The following is a 17,334-nucleotide window of genomic DNA, read 5'->3' as shown; positions in this document are numbered from 1 at the left end:
GGATTCTTGTTCTGACTCACGTCGGTGCTCTCGTTGGAGGTGCTGCTCTCCTCCCTCTTCCTCTCCTCCTCCTCCTGCTCCAGCTCCTTGATGCTCTCCTCCAGCACGTTGGGCCAGAAGTCGCCCTCGAAGTACGGCAGCTCCTTGGCACTCGTCAGGCGGTCTTCTGTCGCCTGCTTGAAAATGTCCTAAAAGTTCCCAAATAAAAAAAAAAAACAGATGGAATGAAAAAGGAGCAGCAAAAGCAAACGAGGTGGATCAGCAGTCATCTCCACTAAATTGATGTTAGCATGTTATGACAGCCACAAGACACACAGCAACAATCTTCAGTCAGAGGCTTATTCAGATTTGTGACTTTTGATGTTGTGACGTGACAAAACGTCAAAAATTAAAAACTTTTACCAAGTTTGGTTTCTTTAAAAACTACCCTGAAAACAAAGCGGAGCTATATTCCCGATCGAAGGCGTCACCTTATAGTCGTGGACGATTCGCTCAGCGACAGCCTTGTCCAGCATCTTCTTGTACCACTCCTGCAGCCGCTTGGGCTTCGGGATCTTCTGGTCCGGCGGGTGACAGTGGAAGATGTAGTCGTCTCCCTCGCTGGGAGGACACGCCCAAATGTGTCCCGTCGTATACCTGAGATCGCAAAACAGTTTTGAGTTTAATCTCCGCATATCAAAACCCGCCTTTTACCTTTTACGTTTTTCCCAAGCGCCCTTTGCCGTCTTACCCGAGTCTCTTGACGTACTCCAGGTAGCCCAGCAGGATCTCGTGGTAGACGGCGGTCCTCAGGTGTCGCGGTTTAAAAAAGTGCACGCTGTCCAGGTACGAGATGTACACCCGTCTCTGGTTGGGCGGTGGGCAGTCGGAGCCGTACTCTTGGACGTGCATGCCGAAGAAACACACGTCAGCTCCGTCAATGTCCTCAAAGGCGAACAGGGCCTTCATCCTGTAAGGGAACGACTCGGCCATCTCGCCGTTGTCCACAAACCTGGAAGAAAACGGCCGGGAAAGTCAAGAAAAGATCAAAATAACTTGAAATGTATATATGGCTGCCGTTGGTCATATAGCGCGACATACATCACTTGGTGTGACGTTCATAATTTTGACAAATAAACACCTTTGTTAGTATAAAATGAGGTAAATTTCAAGAGAACTATCAAGGAAATTATCATCAGCGAGGGTCTTATTGACATAATATGAAATATCTTGTACGATTAGGTGTTCTTTGTATGATTAATTAGAAAACATTATCAAATTGTACCACACTGTTATAAAAACAGATACGTATAAAGGGAGTTATGATAAAATGTTAATGTAAAACATTTTAATTTAAAACAAAACAGCTTTCATGTCACACCACAGGATAATTTCTAGCACTGATGAAGCAAACTGAGGGGAAAAAATAAATGTAATTTCAATATAAAATCCAAATGAAAAGTACTTTTGGATGGGCCGATACAACAATTTTGAAAAAACAAAACAAAACAAAAAAACATTTTGCTTGCTTATTTGTCAAAAACTCGCACATAATCCAAGCTTACGGAGAAAGAAACCTGCCGAGCGCTCACCTGGACTTCATGCCCGGCTTGACCTCGACCACCTTGTCCGAGACGTGGACCACCCGGACGGTGACCTCTCCGGACTCGGGGTGGCTCTGCCGCTTGAGGTAGTCGTTCACTCGCGTCTCCAGGTAGTTCCCCAGCTTCGTCTGAGGAAGTCCTGCAACGAAACAAACGAATGAGATGGAAAAATAAAAACTCCCCTCACTAAGGGTCCAGAGTGTCGGCGACGTACGCAACGAAAGCAGAACGTTTGCTTGTACAGCTTCACTTACTTTTGGCTGCATATTTGTTCTCCTTTCGCGTCTTATTGGCCTTTTTCAGGCAGTTGCCGCATACGAAGCTGCGAACCAAAATAAATAAATAAATAAATAAATAAATAAGCTCTTGACACTGGAAAACTGCTCCCATGCTTAGGTGACAAACAGACCACACAGGAAGGGGAGTTTAACTTTAAGGGATCACTGCTCTTTAATAAATATTTCAAAGCCTTTCCCCCTCCCTTACTATTTTTAAAGGACTTCTGAAGAACCAAGACACACTTTGAGCAACAGAGTGTGTGTGCTGTTCACGACGGCCTCCTTACCCTGACGGCCATATGGTTTCATTATGCAGAACGCAGATCTGGTGCATTTTACGACCGCAGTCGATACATTCCACGAGGCTGAGCAGAGACAAAACCAGAGTCAGGAAATGTACATTGAGACGCTCCGGAGCGGAGGCCCGCTGGACGTTCACACTGCGCAGAGTCAAATAACGACGCTAGAGGAGGAGGAGGAGCACTTACAGCTCAGGGTCGAGCGTGTCGTTCTTCTTTTTCTGGAACTGGTCTTTGTTGATGGAGCTGTGGGGGGAAAAGAAGGGGAATATATTTGATTCTCTGAAGATTGAGTAACATTATCTGTAAAAGTTACATCCCGAGTATTACAGAAAACAAAACTAATAAACGTTAGTCCAGCATATTTCACAAAAAATAATTTTGAGAAGCAGAAACGGTTTTAAATCCACATTTTTTAGGAGACAAATGAAGTGAAAAGTAGAAGCTGAACTGCTCTATATTATCCTTTTAGCATTTAGACTTCTGGGTCTTGGAACATGTTGGGTTAGTTTATGAGATCCTCAAAATATGATCAACTTGAGTATAAACACCACAGATTCGAGTATTTACACAATTCATTTGGATATCTGCTCCGGTGCTAGCCTGCATTCTGCTGCTTAACAGATGAGCCAAACGTTTTAAAAACATGGATGCCTTATTTTAAATCAGTCTAGTTGATGCTACTCTAGTTTTCTGTTTTTGCAAAGTATTTCCAAAAAGACAAACACGTCTGTTCAGCTGGGGAGCGGCAACACCGAGCTATGCTTCGTACAGCCAAGAAAATCCTTCGGGACGTTTCTCTGCCGCCATTTTTAAAACCGTAGCATTTTGAAACGTCGGCGGGCTTCACAGAAGCTATCAGAACATTCCTGCTCTTCAGAAGAAACGATTAAAGTAGTGAAGTAGCCACTTTGATAAATCGCAAGCATTATTTTTCCAGCAATATTTGTCTTATTTTTATGTCGTGGCAGATTTAGAATCACTATTTTTCATAAACCCCAAAATGCTTTTGTTTTAATCTGAAAATGTTATAGGAATGAAAGGATTAGTAGCGATTAATCAAATTAATTGTGATTAATCAAACAAATCATGATTAATCAATTATTTAAATAATCGTCCACTAATTTAATAATTGGTTAATCCTTAACTGGAGTGTAAAAACTCTTAAAAAGTGTCATTTGGCTTAAATGGGCAAAATTTAAGCCAAAACTGTACAAAAAAAATTTACATGTTGCATTCAAGATGAAACATTCTTTGTAAATATATTCTAAAAAAAAAAAAAAAAAAGAAAGAAAAAAAACTCTTATTGAGCACCTTTCCCCATCAAATTATTAATTAAAAACATAATGAACAGATTAGAACAGTATATTTTTTAGCTGAAGATTTTGTGACAAATAATCAGAATGCTATGTCATTGCATTGTAGGCATTAAATTATAATTTTTATGTAAAAAAAAAAAAAAAAAGGATTTGATTTGATTAATTGCATATTTTAATATATTTCTAATATTGTGTAAAAATGCTTGGGTGGCCAAATAAAAAATCTGCAGGATGTGAAAATATCCGATTAATCATCAGAATAATCGATTGCTACAACGATCGTTAGCCGCTTCCCTACATTTCTATTTATTAAAGACGACGGACTGCGACTCCTTTAGTAGAGTTAAGTAGGACTTTGAAAAATCTGCTCACACAGTAAAAACCTACAGACAGCTCTGTACTTCTGGCCCATTATCACTCGTATGTAATCAAATCTGCCGACGCAGTCAGTCGGTTTCAGCTGGGTCAGCCGCTACGTTTTGTGTGTTTAAGAGTGTGACGGTACTCACGTCTGAGGCTGGGAGGGGTCGTCCCCCAGGGACACGCTGTCGCCTTGGATTTCGTTGAAACACTTCTCACAGAAGTGGTACCTGTCAGCAAGAAGCCCATATTTTGGTGAACTACACCGTTCGTCATCAGCACAGCCAATCACAGAGAAGGAGCGAAGAAGCAGCCACCAATCAGGGCAGGGCAGGGCGGGGCAGGCCGGGGGAGCGCGCACACAGGTGGAGGCAAGGAGGGCAAGGTAGGTCGTCGCCAGGTAGGTAGCGGCCAATCATGATGCGCGGTTTTTGTGTGGGCGGGTTTTGAGATTGCGCATTAATTTTGGAGTGGATGATTGGTCACACCAAAAGCAGGCCAATGCAGACATCACAAGCATAAAAGAAAGAAAAATAAAACAGGAAGGAGGGGGAAGAGGATGGAGATGGGGGAAAGGTCAAAATGAATTATAAAGAAAAAAAACAAAACGGAAAATAAGTTGTTACAGGTTGGACACAAAGACAAAGATGGAGAGACAGAGGGGAAGGGGGCGAACGGGAGGTGGAAAAAAAAACAACCAACAGAGGACAGAGAGCCAAGGCAAAGCAAAGATTAGCATCAGACATCCAGTGGTAAACAACAACAACAACAACAACAACATTACAGCAACATGAGAGAGCACTGGGAGCCGCGGGGCAGCAGAGCAGCGAGGATACGAGGCTCCAAATATGAAAAGGTGAATGAGGAAAAAGATAAAGCAACAGCGAGCCATCATCCTTTCTGCTCATTCATAAAGCGGACGCCCTTCCTTCTGGTGGAGAAAACAAACGCACCCGGCTCCCGGGCAGAAAACACGCGAGCCCTCGGGCGTTACGGTTTTAGCCAGCGGCAACGAAGCCACTAATAATCTACCGGAAAGGAGAAGGGAGCCCACTTTATGAACGACATGAAAATTAAAAAAAACAAAAAAAACGGTGAACTATGAAGATGGTGATGGTGCCACGGTAAATATTTGAAGCCACAAATCAATCTCTTCTGTGATTGCACTGACTGATGCTTCGCTGCAGGAAATTTATTTAACGTGGGAAAACAAAACGCGACAGACTAGATGATCCCAGCAGCTTCATTTTTTTTGTTTCTCTCAAAAATAAATAAATAAAATAAAATAAATGTTCTGAAAGCAGGTTTATCCTGAAAAGGGTCTTACCTGTTCTGGTAACTAAAATAAGAAGCATCGCGTTGGATGGTGCATAATTGTTTTCCGTAGCAGCAAAGAGTTTGGGGAGAAAACTCGTACTGTAAAAGACAAAGAAAACGCAAAGAGAAATGTTAGAAAATGAACACAAAGACATTCTTTCCTCAAAAAAAAAAAAAAAAAAAAATCACACCTGTCCATCTCATCAGCTTCAAGTTCAGAAATTTCCAATGTTTAAAGTTACTGAAATATATTTCATAAACAGGCCTGAGAACATAGTGTAAATTAATGGCCCGACTTAAAGTGATTTTTTTGTTGTTGTTGTTTGGCTTTAAACATTTTTTGTAAAGAAAAAGACAGTGATTTTTTTTATTTTAATTTTTTTTCCCCCAAAATCACTTTTGGAACAAAAATGACTTTGGCCATTATTTTACGAAGGTGGTGATATGATAAGAGCATTGAGGCTGAAGGGATAAAATATCTGTCCACATCAAGAACATCATCAGTAGATTTAACGTAGATCACAGCATCTCGGTCCCCTCATTACGGCATGTTTAGAGCACCATACTTTCCACTCTACCAGGTAAACCCTTGTTTTCCTGAACCCACACACCAAGTAATACCAATCTGATTTACCTTCCTCCCACAGCAGTAGCCCAGCTCCTGCATAACGGGGTCGATCTCCGACTCAAACACCTCGGCCAGCTTGGAGCAGTACTTGTAGACCCGCGACGTCTTTCGGTTGTACAGCCAGGCGTTGTTGAACATCAGCCAGATGTCCTCGATGTACTGCCACGGCTCCTCGTACTGCCCTGTGTCCAACTTGCGCTTAATGGTCGAGAGGTCCATGGGGTTCTTGACGATGTCGAAGTAGTCCTGGATTGGGATGGTCGCCCACGTTAGAGGTCAGGTTGAAGAGTTGAGGAAAAATAAAATAAATAAAAAAGGGAGGGGGAAAAGGAAGAAGATGGGGAAAGAGGAGCCAGGCGGTTGATTCGTAAGTTGGGAGACGGAGGAGGACGAGCAGCGTCGTCGTCGACGTCGAGGAGAGGCATTGCAGGCGGCCGACAGGACCAGAGTAGGGAGAGAAGAGGGTGCAGGGGGACAATGTTGTTGAGCGCTGCAAAGAAGAAGGTTCATGTGCAAACAGAGAGACATGACAACTTCTGCCCTCCAGCTCTCTGCTTTGCACCCAACACTTCTAATCTACCCGCACCATCAGCCGGAAGCTGCTGGTAAAATCTACCCAAAGACGCAGGTGGATTTTACAAGCATGTCATCGGTCAAATCGCTACCAATTGGCGCCGAGCTACTGATTTAGAAACACGGCTGAACAAAACCTCCATGATAAGCAACTGACCAGGGTGCAAAGCCATGAAAAGAAAGAGCAACAGGCAGGACGGATCTACGCTTTTAAGCCACAATGCCAGCAGCATGAGTGGTGATGAGGTGACAGCGCTGAGGACAACAGTGTTGAGGTGAAGCAAACGCGTCGGCGGCTGGAGGGTTCGCCGAGCCGTTTTCCAGTTCGCTTCTCCTGAAAACGCAGCGCCATTCGACAGAGAAGCGAAGAGGAGGGCGAGCAGAAGAATAGGCTTTTTAGGCGCTCCAACAACGAAGGAAAAAAAAAAAAAAAAGACTAATAGGTGTGAGTTTCAAAGAGCAGGGTCCATCTCAGTGTCACTATGGCAACAAGGTATGAAAAGACCCTCGTATCTGGATGGAGCCACTCACACAAACAAACAAGTGATGCATATTAGCAAGACAGCCTGCAGAGCCACACTCCAGTTGTTTGGGCAGAAAAATAAACTAAATGAATCGAGATATTTCAAGATATTTTCAAAACAAAACATTTTGTGCGGCAATATTCGTACAACCACAAACTTCAGTGAATTTTATTGGGATTTTATGTGATGGACCAACACACAGTGGTGCAGGACTGGCGAGTGGACTGAAAGCGATACATCGTTTTCATAATTAAGCATGAACCGTAACCATGCGTTTCTTTGCACTCGACTCCCGAGTGACTACATTGCAGAGTGGTGAGCAGAGATAGCTAAAACGTTAGTTGTGATCATAAACATTAGTTCCGCTAACGCTAACACGCTACACCAACATGGTATTTAGCAAAAGCTAATGCTAAACCGCCATACGAGCGTGGCATTTAGTGGAAGCTAATACTAAAAGGCTATACCAGGAAGCTAATGCTAAGTTGCAATACCAACATAGTATTTAGTGGAAGTTAATGCAATTTAGCATTAGCTTCCAGTAAATGCTTACATGGTAAAATACCTAATAACATGGTATTTAGTGGAAGCTACTGCTAAAGCGCTACAGCAACATGGTATTAAGGAGCTAATGCTAAAAAACCAACTTCCTCTCAAATTATATATGTAATTTAAAGACTACAACCAATTTAATTTTGACATTATTATTTACATGTTCTATAATATCCTTGGCTGACCTAACGTAGGTCGATGGTCGTGACTTGGGGGTAAACTTGCAGTCAGTCATCTTGTACCGTTTGTGAAGCTTCTCAATGATTAGTTGTTAGTTTGATACACATGGAAAGCTTAAAATGCTGCTTTACATCTTAAGCTAAAACTTTGCTGCTGTACGCCTTGGTCTGAATTACACTGAGATTAAATTCTGGTCATGTAAGGGTATTAATACAAATAAAACTGAAAATCATGTATATTTTATTCCCACATTTAAGCCCTACCAACAAAATCCATTGATGTTTGCGGTTGTAATGCTACAAAATGTGAAAAATGTCAAAGGAAATGAATACTAATGCAAGGCGGTGTAAAAGTTGCATCACTGGACTTTGGAGGACGTGGGAGATGTGGTCTTGCTGATCTGCTACTTTGGTCTATTTTAGATCTTTCCAGTCTTAGTGAAATACTGTCGCCTTCAGTTGAGATGCAGTGAAGGCAGCAGAGCCTGTGTGCCCCCCCCCATCCACCCCATCCCCCCCCCCCCCGTCTCCCCAGCGCCTCCAACCTGAACACTGTTAAACTGCTGCTGGTGAGGAAATGCGTTAGAAAGCTAGCAATGGTTTATGAGGATGAAATAAATGAATTAAAAAAAAGGTGCAAAAAATGAAGTCGATAAATAAAAGCATCAGGCTCATGAACAGCACATTTTTTTAAATTAATTCCACTTTATGTTTATTGAAATAAAGTGTGCAGCGATCCACTAATAAAGGCTTTTTAGAATCAATGGAAGGCAAAACTGTAATGTTCTTGTAATGTAATAATTGTTCATAAGAGCCACTGCTTTGATTTACAAGCTTAACACAACAAACACACACAAGCCAAAATATCATTTTCTACGCTTTCAGCATGCAATTAAAATAAAAGCAAAACAAAAACCAGCAGCAAAAAGACTAAAAAAAACAATGATTGTAAAAACTATAGTAACTGTGAGAGAGGGAAAAAATGTACCCACAAAAAAAAAAAAAAAAGACACCAACAAAAAAAAAAAAAAAAGGGGTATGCTTGGATGGAGTTGAAGCAAAATGGCAGCCAGTGCAGTCCCTTACCAGGTTAGTTTTGTTACTAGTTCGAATACGTACGGGTATTCCCAGTAACGGGGGGTCCACCGGCTGGCGGAAGGGAAGGGACTCAGGGTCCTGGCGGTATAATGCCTCCAAGGTCGGCATCAGGGCCTGGCGCAGCTCCTCCGGTTTAAAGACTGGAGGGGAAGGTGTGGGGAGAAACAAGATGGATATCAGAACCGCCTGAACCGAGATCTCTGCTGGTCAAAGAGCTGCAGGGTCGACTGGTAGGGAAAATACAAACTGAGTCTTTTATTTACACCCTCAATATGTACAGAATAGAAAATACTGAACCAGGGCTACAATGTAAATATGTGTTTAAAAAAAAATAATAATAATAATTAAGTCCATTTTTAAATTCCTCCATCCTATTAAGCAGATTTATTCTGTTGGGGGGGAATCCCACTTTAGAAAACAACTGTTGGTACCTGTAATAATGTCTTTGGAATAAATGTGATAAAATTCAGAATGTACATTAAAAAATGCTTCAGAGTACCTAAGATAGTCATAGTAATCTGACTTATTAAAGTCTCTGAAACAAAAACTCAGATGGGCTTAGTGTGAAACGATAAGATGAACGATAACTGAAAATCTCCTCACTACCTGAGTGTTTCTACACTCAACTCGAAATTTAAGACTTTTTAAGACCTCCATGAATTAAATTTAAGGCCTGTACCATGACAGACATGTACAAAGGAAAACTGGATATTTTATATAGTAGTGCTAAGCTTTATTTTATTTTATTTTTTTTACCCAGAATGCACATATCAACAGAAGTGAGCCAGTGGCGAAGACAAATGTCACCCAACTAACCCAAGGCAGACGCAAAAAAAAAAAAAGATAGCTAGCAAGGATTCGTTAGCAGCTAGTTAGCAGAAGAAGATATAAACCTTTAAAGTTTGGACTTTAACATTAGCTGAGCCAACAATCTGCCCTGCTCAAACCTTATTGAGGCGTTACGATAAACCGTTTAAACTTTTAGACTTGGAACTGGATGAGCAAAACTTCAAAAAGTCTAGTTAGTGTTTTCTAAACGCTCATCGCTTTGACATTGCTCTTACTTTTCTTCTTGCTCTGACTGCTGGCTGAGGAGCTGTTGGTGGCTGGTGACCCTGATCCCTGCTCTTCCTCTTTGGGCTCCTTCTTCACCTCCAGCTTCTTGTCTCCACTCGATGCCACCACCGACCCAGAAGACGTCGACGTGTCCATGGGCTCAGCTTTACACGCATCTCCTGGCGGCTTCTCGTCCTCAATCTGCGGGGATGTTTAGGAGTATTAGCGCAGGAATGTTTTCCCCTCATTGATGTCAAACATTTATTATGCACAGAGATGAGCTTGGACAATCTTACCTCTGGTTTCTCTTCTTTCTTCACCTCAGAGTGAGCCTTGCACATCTTCCCCTTGCTGTTTCCCTCAGTGTCGCCCCCTGCATCATCATCATCCTCCTCCTCCTCCTCCTCTTCTTCCTTTTCCACCTTTACCTTGATGTTGTCCTGGCTCTGAGAGAGGCCCTCTGCGGGAGCGAGCTGGGAGTTGTGGTCGGAGCTGCTTGTAATTGACGCCGGGGACGAAACTTGTCCTTCGGCTGTCAGGGAAGTCTTAGCAGAGGGCTGAGAAGAAGGGATCAGTTTAAGGATCACAAGTGCAGCTTTTTCTATTCAACATTATTCAGGAAAAGTCGGGAGTGAACTCACTGGAGTGTGCGGCAGCGGCGGCGCGTGATCGTTCAGGCTCGGGACCGAGGGAATCTGAGCTGCCGGGGGCTCCGGAGATGCAACGCCCCCAATCGTTTGCTGTGGAAACTGGTTGGGTTTTTCTGAGTTCGCCGTTGGAGCTGATGGAGCGGGATGCAACATTTGCGACGTTTGTTGTTGCTGCTGCTGCTGCTGATGATGTTGGGGGTGTTGCGGGGTGGCCACTTGCGGTGTCTTCGGGGTCTGTGGCTGAGGCGTCTGAGAGCGGGGCAGCGTAGGTGGCGTCTGATGCGGCTGGGGCGTCAAGCTGCGCGCCGGCGACGGGGAGTTTGTCCGGACGGGCGGGCAGTGAGGGAAGGGGGAGGGCTGAGTGGAGGGCGGGTGGAGGTTGGGCAGCGGCCCTGGACCGTTGCTGTTGGAGGGACCAAAAGATCCCCCGGAGCACGGGACCGAGGGGGCGGACTGCGCCGCCGGGCTGCTGGCGGGGATGGATGGAGGCGTCGACATCTGGTTCTGCTGAAGTGGATCAGGCACAAAATGGATATTTCTGTATTAAAGGGGAAGTATTGAGTACTCGTGCCATTTTCTAGCACAATCGAGTAACTATGTTACCTCCAGCGGCTATAGAAATGCTCCATATATCAAATGTGACTTCAAAGAAATTTGACATTTAACACCTTGAAATTGGGCCTCTGCCTCTTTAAAAACTCCTGCTTTTTCTGAAACTCTGCCTTCAGGAAGTTTATAACAGCGCTCCCCTTCAACTGTGTTTTTTCACTGAGAAGCAGCTCGTATAATGAGCTCAGCAGATGCTCCACCAGGTGTTTGCTAATTGCTGCTGGCTAGTCTGAAGGAGCTGAGTGGGTGGAGGGGGCTGCTCTGTGAGGCTGAAGCTCGGAAACTGCAGCTCCGAGAGGGAGCTGCCTGTTGCTAGATCCACCCAGCCGTTTTGCACAGCTGAATGGTTGCCATGGAGATTAGAGAATTTCTCAAACATGCATGAAAGAATCAATTCAATGCTCCAGATACGTATTTGATAAGGGAATAACATTATAACATGATGTAAAGCTCAATTTTACACGATGCTGCTCCTTTAAAACTTTCCCAAATAGAAGTCAGTGAAACAGGAAAACTGCAGATCTCTTTAGAAGTTTAGGAGATGAACTCCAAGCTGTGACTCTTACAGAAGGCACCGCAGCCTGCACTCCAGGCTGGTTCATCCCAACAGGACCAGAACCGAGACCGGGACTGGAGCCAGGAAACTGGCCTGGAGGAAGGTACTGGGTCTGAAGCTGTGGGGCGCCGGGCTGACCCATCCGTGTTGCTCCCATTCCCATCTGGAAACAACAACAAGCAATGCATCAAATCCTTCATTTCCTTTAAGCAACACAAAGTGCTTTGGTTTCAATCCCCAAAAATGACGTGTGACATCATGAGTCACTCAGGCTAACCTGGTTCATTTGAGGGTTGTGAGGAAGAGGAGGCGTTGACCTCTGACCCATATTCTGCATCCCCATCTGAGCAAACTGAGTCATTCCTAAAAGCATCAAAAGGGAATCAGAATCATTATTAAAATGCCATCATGTTATGATCAGAATCTTCACCTAAAATAAGTAGAAACCATTTGCTTTTAACGACACCAAGTCAGTCGATGTTACTATGAGTTCTGATTCACGTTTTCAGGGTAAACAGACACACCTGGTGGGTTCTGCATCCTGTTGACCATCTGATTTGGACCAGCAGGTCTGATCATGGACGGGTCGGGATGAGGACCATCTGACAGGAGGACAAATCCATCACAAAAATGTTTTTAACTTCAGAACAGAAAACATGTAAGCATCTCTGGCAGGGATGTTCTTGAAAAACATAATAATTCGTGTTTTACTGCAGTTGAAAAAACAATTTGACTTAAATAAATAAATAAATAAATCAACATATTTAGTGTGTACGTTTTCTGCAAGGAAAGAAAAAATGTATATTTGCGATCCTACGGAATATAAATTCATAGATTGATGCTTAGAAGAGAAAGTCTGATTAAATTAATCATGAAACAAAATATAATTTAAAACTTTGGGTGCTTTTATTTTTTAATAGGAGGAACAATAATTATGCCACCAGTTTAAAACAATTAAATGTTCACTTTGTAAAATGACAAAGTGAACATTTATTGTACCGTTTATCATTTATTGTGATAAAACTTCTTCTGATAATTTTGATTTCTCATTATCTTGACAAATTCTGGTTGATTTTGTTTAAAAACGCTCAGAAATTGTCCATTGTCGAGATTGTTAGCTTTACTATTTTCTCCCGTTTGTTCAAATATCAATAAATTTGAAAATATGATAAAATGCAGTTGATGTAAATCACACTTTTTTATGTAACTGGAGTCCTAAGGAAGCAAAGAGGAATGTTTTTTCAAGAGCAGCATTTGTGCTAGTGGGGCTATAAATGCTGTGACACGCAACCTAAAAATAAGTAGTTCTGATTGTGTTTATCATCACAATACAACCACAATATATCGTCATAAAACTTTAAGTCCAAATCACCCACTTCGAACCTCAACATTTTCCCCCACATTAAATAAAATTTCTCTCATAAAAAGTAGATTTTTTTTTTTTCTGTGTGAAATTATTTCAAGGTTTTTACTCATTTTTTCCCCAACAAGTCTGTCCAATAAATCGTTTACTTACTGGGAGGCTGTCCGGGCGGCCCCGGGGGCTGGACCATGCCAGGTGGACCCTGTGGGAGGCCAGACGTGGGAAGGCAGGGCTGGCCGGGCATCATGCCCTGCTTTTGGAGCCGCGTCCTCCTCTTCTCCTCCAGCTCCTTCTGGATCTTGTAGATCTTCTCCGCCAGAAGGTGGTAGTACTCCGCCTGGACGCAGCACAGCAGGAGGGTGGGAGGGAATTACGCAACACCGACAGCAAACACCCCGCGCTCGCGGCGCATTTTCTTCGCCCTCTGCGCGAGGGATGCCTACCCTGCTGTTTGCCGACTCGTACATGTCTCCCTCTACTTTCCGGGCGTAGGCCACCAAGTTCTCCATCCGCCTGTCCTTCAGCGCCGCGGGGTCAGGAGTGGGGAAGATGGCTTGCACTCTGTTCGCATGGAAACACGTTTGAGAAAGTGGAATTTCTCTATGCAGACGATGTGATCAGGTTCCAGGTGCTAAGCTGAAGGACAGAGCCGACTCACAGCTTGTGGACGAGGTGGTTGCGGAGGTCTTGCGTGATGTCTTCATGCCAAGACTTCCTCATCCCAGCGGCCGAAGGGGGCGTGGCCGTGGGCATGGAGCCCAGGCTCCCGACGCCGTCGTTCATCAAGCTGCGGTTGGGAGAGAACCAGACAACAGCTCAACATTTCAGCCGCCGGCGACTTTAAAAATTTGTCAAGAACGGTGAACCGCGTCGGTGCGAAGACGGAAAGCCGCAGCCGCTCTTGCCTTTGCGCGTTCATGCTGTGCAGCATGGCGTCCGGCAGCAGCGCAGACTGCTGGTTCGGAGTCTGCACCCCGACGGCACCGTTCACTCCTATGGAGTTACCACCTGGTCGTAAAAGGCAAAGAACAGTTTATTAGGTCAGTTTTATTGGATTCTTATGCAACGTAGTTCATGAATAATAACCGGGGTGAGATCGATGCGTTCGACTCCAGCCAATCAGTCAATGCTTTGCAGAACAAGCCTTTTGCTGCAGTTGGAGCTGCTAGTCTAACCAATACGTGTCTACTGCATCCGCGGCTTCGGCACATTTCACCGACTCAAACTTAAGACTTTTTAAGACCACTGTGGATGAAATCTAAGACCTGTATTGTGACAGAAATGTACAAACAAAAAAATAAATAAATAAATAGGCAAAAAAAAAAAAAAAAAAAAACTTTCACTTTTTCAAGATGGGCGTTAAAAAAAAGCCAGCTGTCTACCATTTTATGGCCCTAGAAATGATTCTGTTCACTCCGTACCACAAGTCAAGAATGGTAAAAATTTGGAAAACAAGTTAGAAAATAAAATAAATAAAATGAGTAGAAAAAAGTCAGAATATTATGACTTTCTCGTATTATTTTGACTTTAAACTCAAATTTTTGTAACATCGTGACTTTATTTTTGCAATTTTATGGCTATTCTCAAAATATTAAGACTTTATTCTCCCATTATTTCAACTTGGTCATCTAATTTTTGTATTTTTAAATTTAATGAATTTTGTGTCCCCACCAGTAGCCTAAATAGGGCAAAAAGGGTTTCGGACACCCCTGATCTAAATGCTGTGAGAATCAGAAACGGAACCGACCCAGTGGATTCAGAGTCCTCATTCCCGGCTGTCCGTGAAGGACTTGGTTCGGCATGGCGGCCTGTGGCGTCTGCTGCTGCTGTTGCTGCTGCTGTTGCTGCTGCTGCTGCTGCTGTTGCTGCGGCATCTGGTTGCCCTGGTACGTCAGGCCTAATGCAGCGTAGGCTCTCTCTATGGAGCTCGGGTCGATCTGGTTGGTAGGGTTCAGGCTCGGAGCGCTCGACTGCCCGCCTGGCCCCGCGCCGCCTAAAGAGTTCACTAAGCTTACACTGTTGAGCAGAGCTGCAGCGACACGAGAGAGGAGGGGGGGAAAATGAATATTTGTGATTTTAAACTTGGTTAATCATTACTCGATGGCAGCCAGCAGAGTGAGAAGAGAAACACTCACACTGCTGGTTCCTCTTGTCTCCGGCGTTTTTCAGCGGCAGGCACACGGGACAGTCGTGTCTCGTGCAGTTCTTCCAATGCGAGATGATCTGTCTGGACGAGGCACAGTGTGCAACTGAGGGACGAGACCAAAACAGATGTTTAGGCGAAACGAGCTGAAGTGTGAAAAATAAAGGAGAGAGAGCCGAGCACATGAGTAAAAATGTGACAGAGTGAGACTGAAAGCAGTGACTTGACAAGAAAACGAGGCAAAAAGGGAAAAAATGAGTCAAAACGAAGACAGAAGGCTAAGAAAGATCTTGTGTGAGTCATTCGATGCTATAAAACTACGTCCAGATGGAGGCTCGGAGAGAGCGGGAGAAAAAGACAACGAAAAAGAAAAAGACAACGGGAGGAACCACCAGCCGAGGAGCGAATAACTCAACCTAGATACGAGGGGGAAAAACCAGGAACAGTCCAGGAAGTGAGAGAAAACAGTGAAAGCAGACCTGGTGCTTATGTTGCGATGTCCACTAAAACAAAACAAAAAAAACACAACGTATTGGAGTTGGTGTCATTTATCCGACTCACCCTGGCAGGACTTGCCAGCCTGGCAATGAGTCATGTGGTTCAGCACGTTCTTCATGGTGCGGCAGTGGGGCAGGTTGCATTGCCGCACCTCCCCGTTGGCCTGCTCCCGCCGCTGGCACTTGTGCGCGTGGAGCAACAGGACGAGCTGCTGCTGGATGAGCTTCCGCTTCTCGGGGTCAGCGGTGGGGGGTGTGGCGCCCGGTCCCACCCCGACGGCATTCAGTCCAACCTGGGCCCCACCGACCGATGCCGCCACGCCACCAACTGCCCCAGACTGCTGCTGCTGCTGCTGCTGAGCAGTCTACGATAGAGAAACAGTCGAGTCTTAAACAGGGAGGTCTGTTCCTTGTCGAGTCTCACGCCACCAATACCAGGAGCAGATTTTAGCTTTTTCCACCCTATCCTCATTACCAAGCATAGACTTATTTGGTATCCATAGAAACATCAGACAATTGGCTGAAAGCTGGTAAAAAAATTAACATTTGAGTTGAACAGGAAGCATTTTTGTTCATGCACAAGGGCTGCGGCAGGACAGACGTCAGTGACCAGGAGCCTTCATCGAAAAGTAGTGCCCGAAAAAACAGAGGATATTTTGGTGGTATTCTTTTTTAAGTCTAATGAGCCTAAATTTAATGTAATGTTTTTTTTTCCTTACTTTTGAAAGACTGGATTTAAAAAAAAAAAAAAAACAATTTCATTGGAGTCAAATAAAAAAATTTTTTCTTATAATTGGATAAAAATGAATGTGGGCATTTCAAAAAATGAATGAAAACGAGCAATTTTATGCATGTAAAAATACTTAAAAACCAGAAATCCCCAGTTTTTTTGGGCAAAAACCTCTATAAATTTTCTTTAGATTGCCTCAGCTACATCAATCCAAAAGCCCGTAGCCTTATTTATGATGGTTCTAAATGGTTAATATGTGTTTCACGCACAAAAAGAATCCTAATTATGTAATGCTCCATTCTTATTTTCTCTGAACCTATCGCAGCTGCTGTGACACAAAGTGTTAGCTTTATTTTGACACCAAGATTATTGAAATAGAGGTTGTAATTGGTGGGAAAAACTCAATTAAACTTGAGTTAATTTAAACATGCTTCAGAAATCTTGTAGTGTTTATGCCAAAACAAACATTTGTAAGACTGAGTCTAATAACACAAAAAATATAATCCTGTCATTTTGGCTGGTTTTGAGTAATTAGTAGAAACAAAAAAAGGGAAACTCCGTTTCATTTTCTGTCCTCGTAAATCTTAAGATTTGCGCCAAATTTAATACATCTCAAGTGGAGAGCCCACCAATTCTTATATACTTCTGCTTTTTTTTGCCAAAATTTTAAAAATGTATGTAAATGAATGAAAAAAGCTAGTAATGAGCTGTTAATATTCGTCAATGAATGCATCGCCAAAGCAAGGGAAGCAAACCAATAAATAGATTATCTTGTTTTAACTTTATGTGCTGTTGGGAACAATCTGCCTTAAGTGCTAACGTTTATAGTTGGATATGCTGCCGTTCTCCTCTATGTTTACTCCAAACAGGACGTGGATTATAGTCATGTGACTTAAGAGATGCAGCAACGGTAAACACTGCTAACAAGTTAATCGAATCTAAAGTAAGGAGTATCTGCATCGGTCGCTGTTGGAAACCCCTTTTTGTCTCAAATCAAAACAAACCCAAAAAGAGAGGACA

At 43.4% G+C, this 17,334-nt stretch overlaps 1 protein-coding gene across 2 annotated transcripts in view; it reads right to left on the bottom strand.

The window, feature by feature from the left end:
- Nucleotides 1–17,334, bottom strand: part of ep300b (EP300 lysine acetyltransferase b) — a 30,914-nt gene that overhangs the window by 5,729 nt on the left and 7,851 nt on the right. The window contains exons 4-27 of one of the 2 annotated variants that reach the window (XM_088008183.1): nt 15,649–15,949; nt 15,080–15,193; nt 14,692–14,973; nt 13,850–13,952; nt 13,603–13,731; nt 13,388–13,505; nt 13,098–13,281; nt 12,106–12,183; nt 11,859–11,944; nt 11,592–11,744; nt 10,408–10,923; nt 10,063–10,323; nt 9,775–9,967; nt 8,732–8,850; nt 5,791–6,030; nt 5,167–5,255; nt 3,989–4,069; nt 2,350–2,406; nt 2,149–2,226; nt 1,838–1,905; nt 1,572–1,722; nt 731–991; nt 471–636; nt 21–188 (exon numbers count right to left, since the gene is read on the bottom strand). In XM_088008183.1, the coding sequence (XP_087864309.1) occupies nt 21–188; nt 471–636; nt 731–991; nt 1,572–1,722; nt 1,838–1,905; nt 2,149–2,226; nt 2,350–2,406; nt 3,989–4,069; nt 5,167–5,255; nt 5,791–6,030; nt 8,732–8,850; nt 9,775–9,967; nt 10,063–10,323; nt 10,408–10,923; nt 11,592–11,744; nt 11,859–11,944; nt 12,106–12,183; nt 13,098–13,281; nt 13,388–13,505; nt 13,603–13,731; nt 13,850–13,952; nt 14,692–14,973; nt 15,080–15,193; nt 15,649–15,949 (3,996 nt within the window). The remainder of the gene's footprint in view (nt 1–20; nt 189–470; nt 637–730; nt 992–1,571; nt 1,723–1,837; nt 1,906–2,148; nt 2,227–2,349; nt 2,407–3,988; nt 4,070–5,166; nt 5,256–5,790; nt 6,031–8,731; nt 8,851–9,774; nt 9,968–10,062; nt 10,324–10,407; nt 10,924–11,591; nt 11,745–11,858; nt 11,945–12,105; nt 12,184–13,097; nt 13,282–13,387; nt 13,506–13,602; nt 13,732–13,849; nt 13,953–14,691; nt 14,974–15,079; nt 15,194–15,648; nt 15,950–17,334) is intronic. The other variant, XM_088008184.1, reaches the window with a different exon arrangement.

The sequence above is a fragment of the Poecilia mexicana genome, unplaced genomic scaffold (genome assembly GCF_051168715.1).
Source record: "Poecilia mexicana isolate PSO_F unplaced genomic scaffold, ASM5116871v1 scaffold_8, whole genome shotgun sequence".
NCBI lineage: Eukaryota > Metazoa > Chordata > Actinopteri > Cyprinodontiformes > Poeciliidae > Poecilia > Poecilia mexicana.
This window is presented reverse-complemented; position numbering and strand designations above follow the sequence as displayed.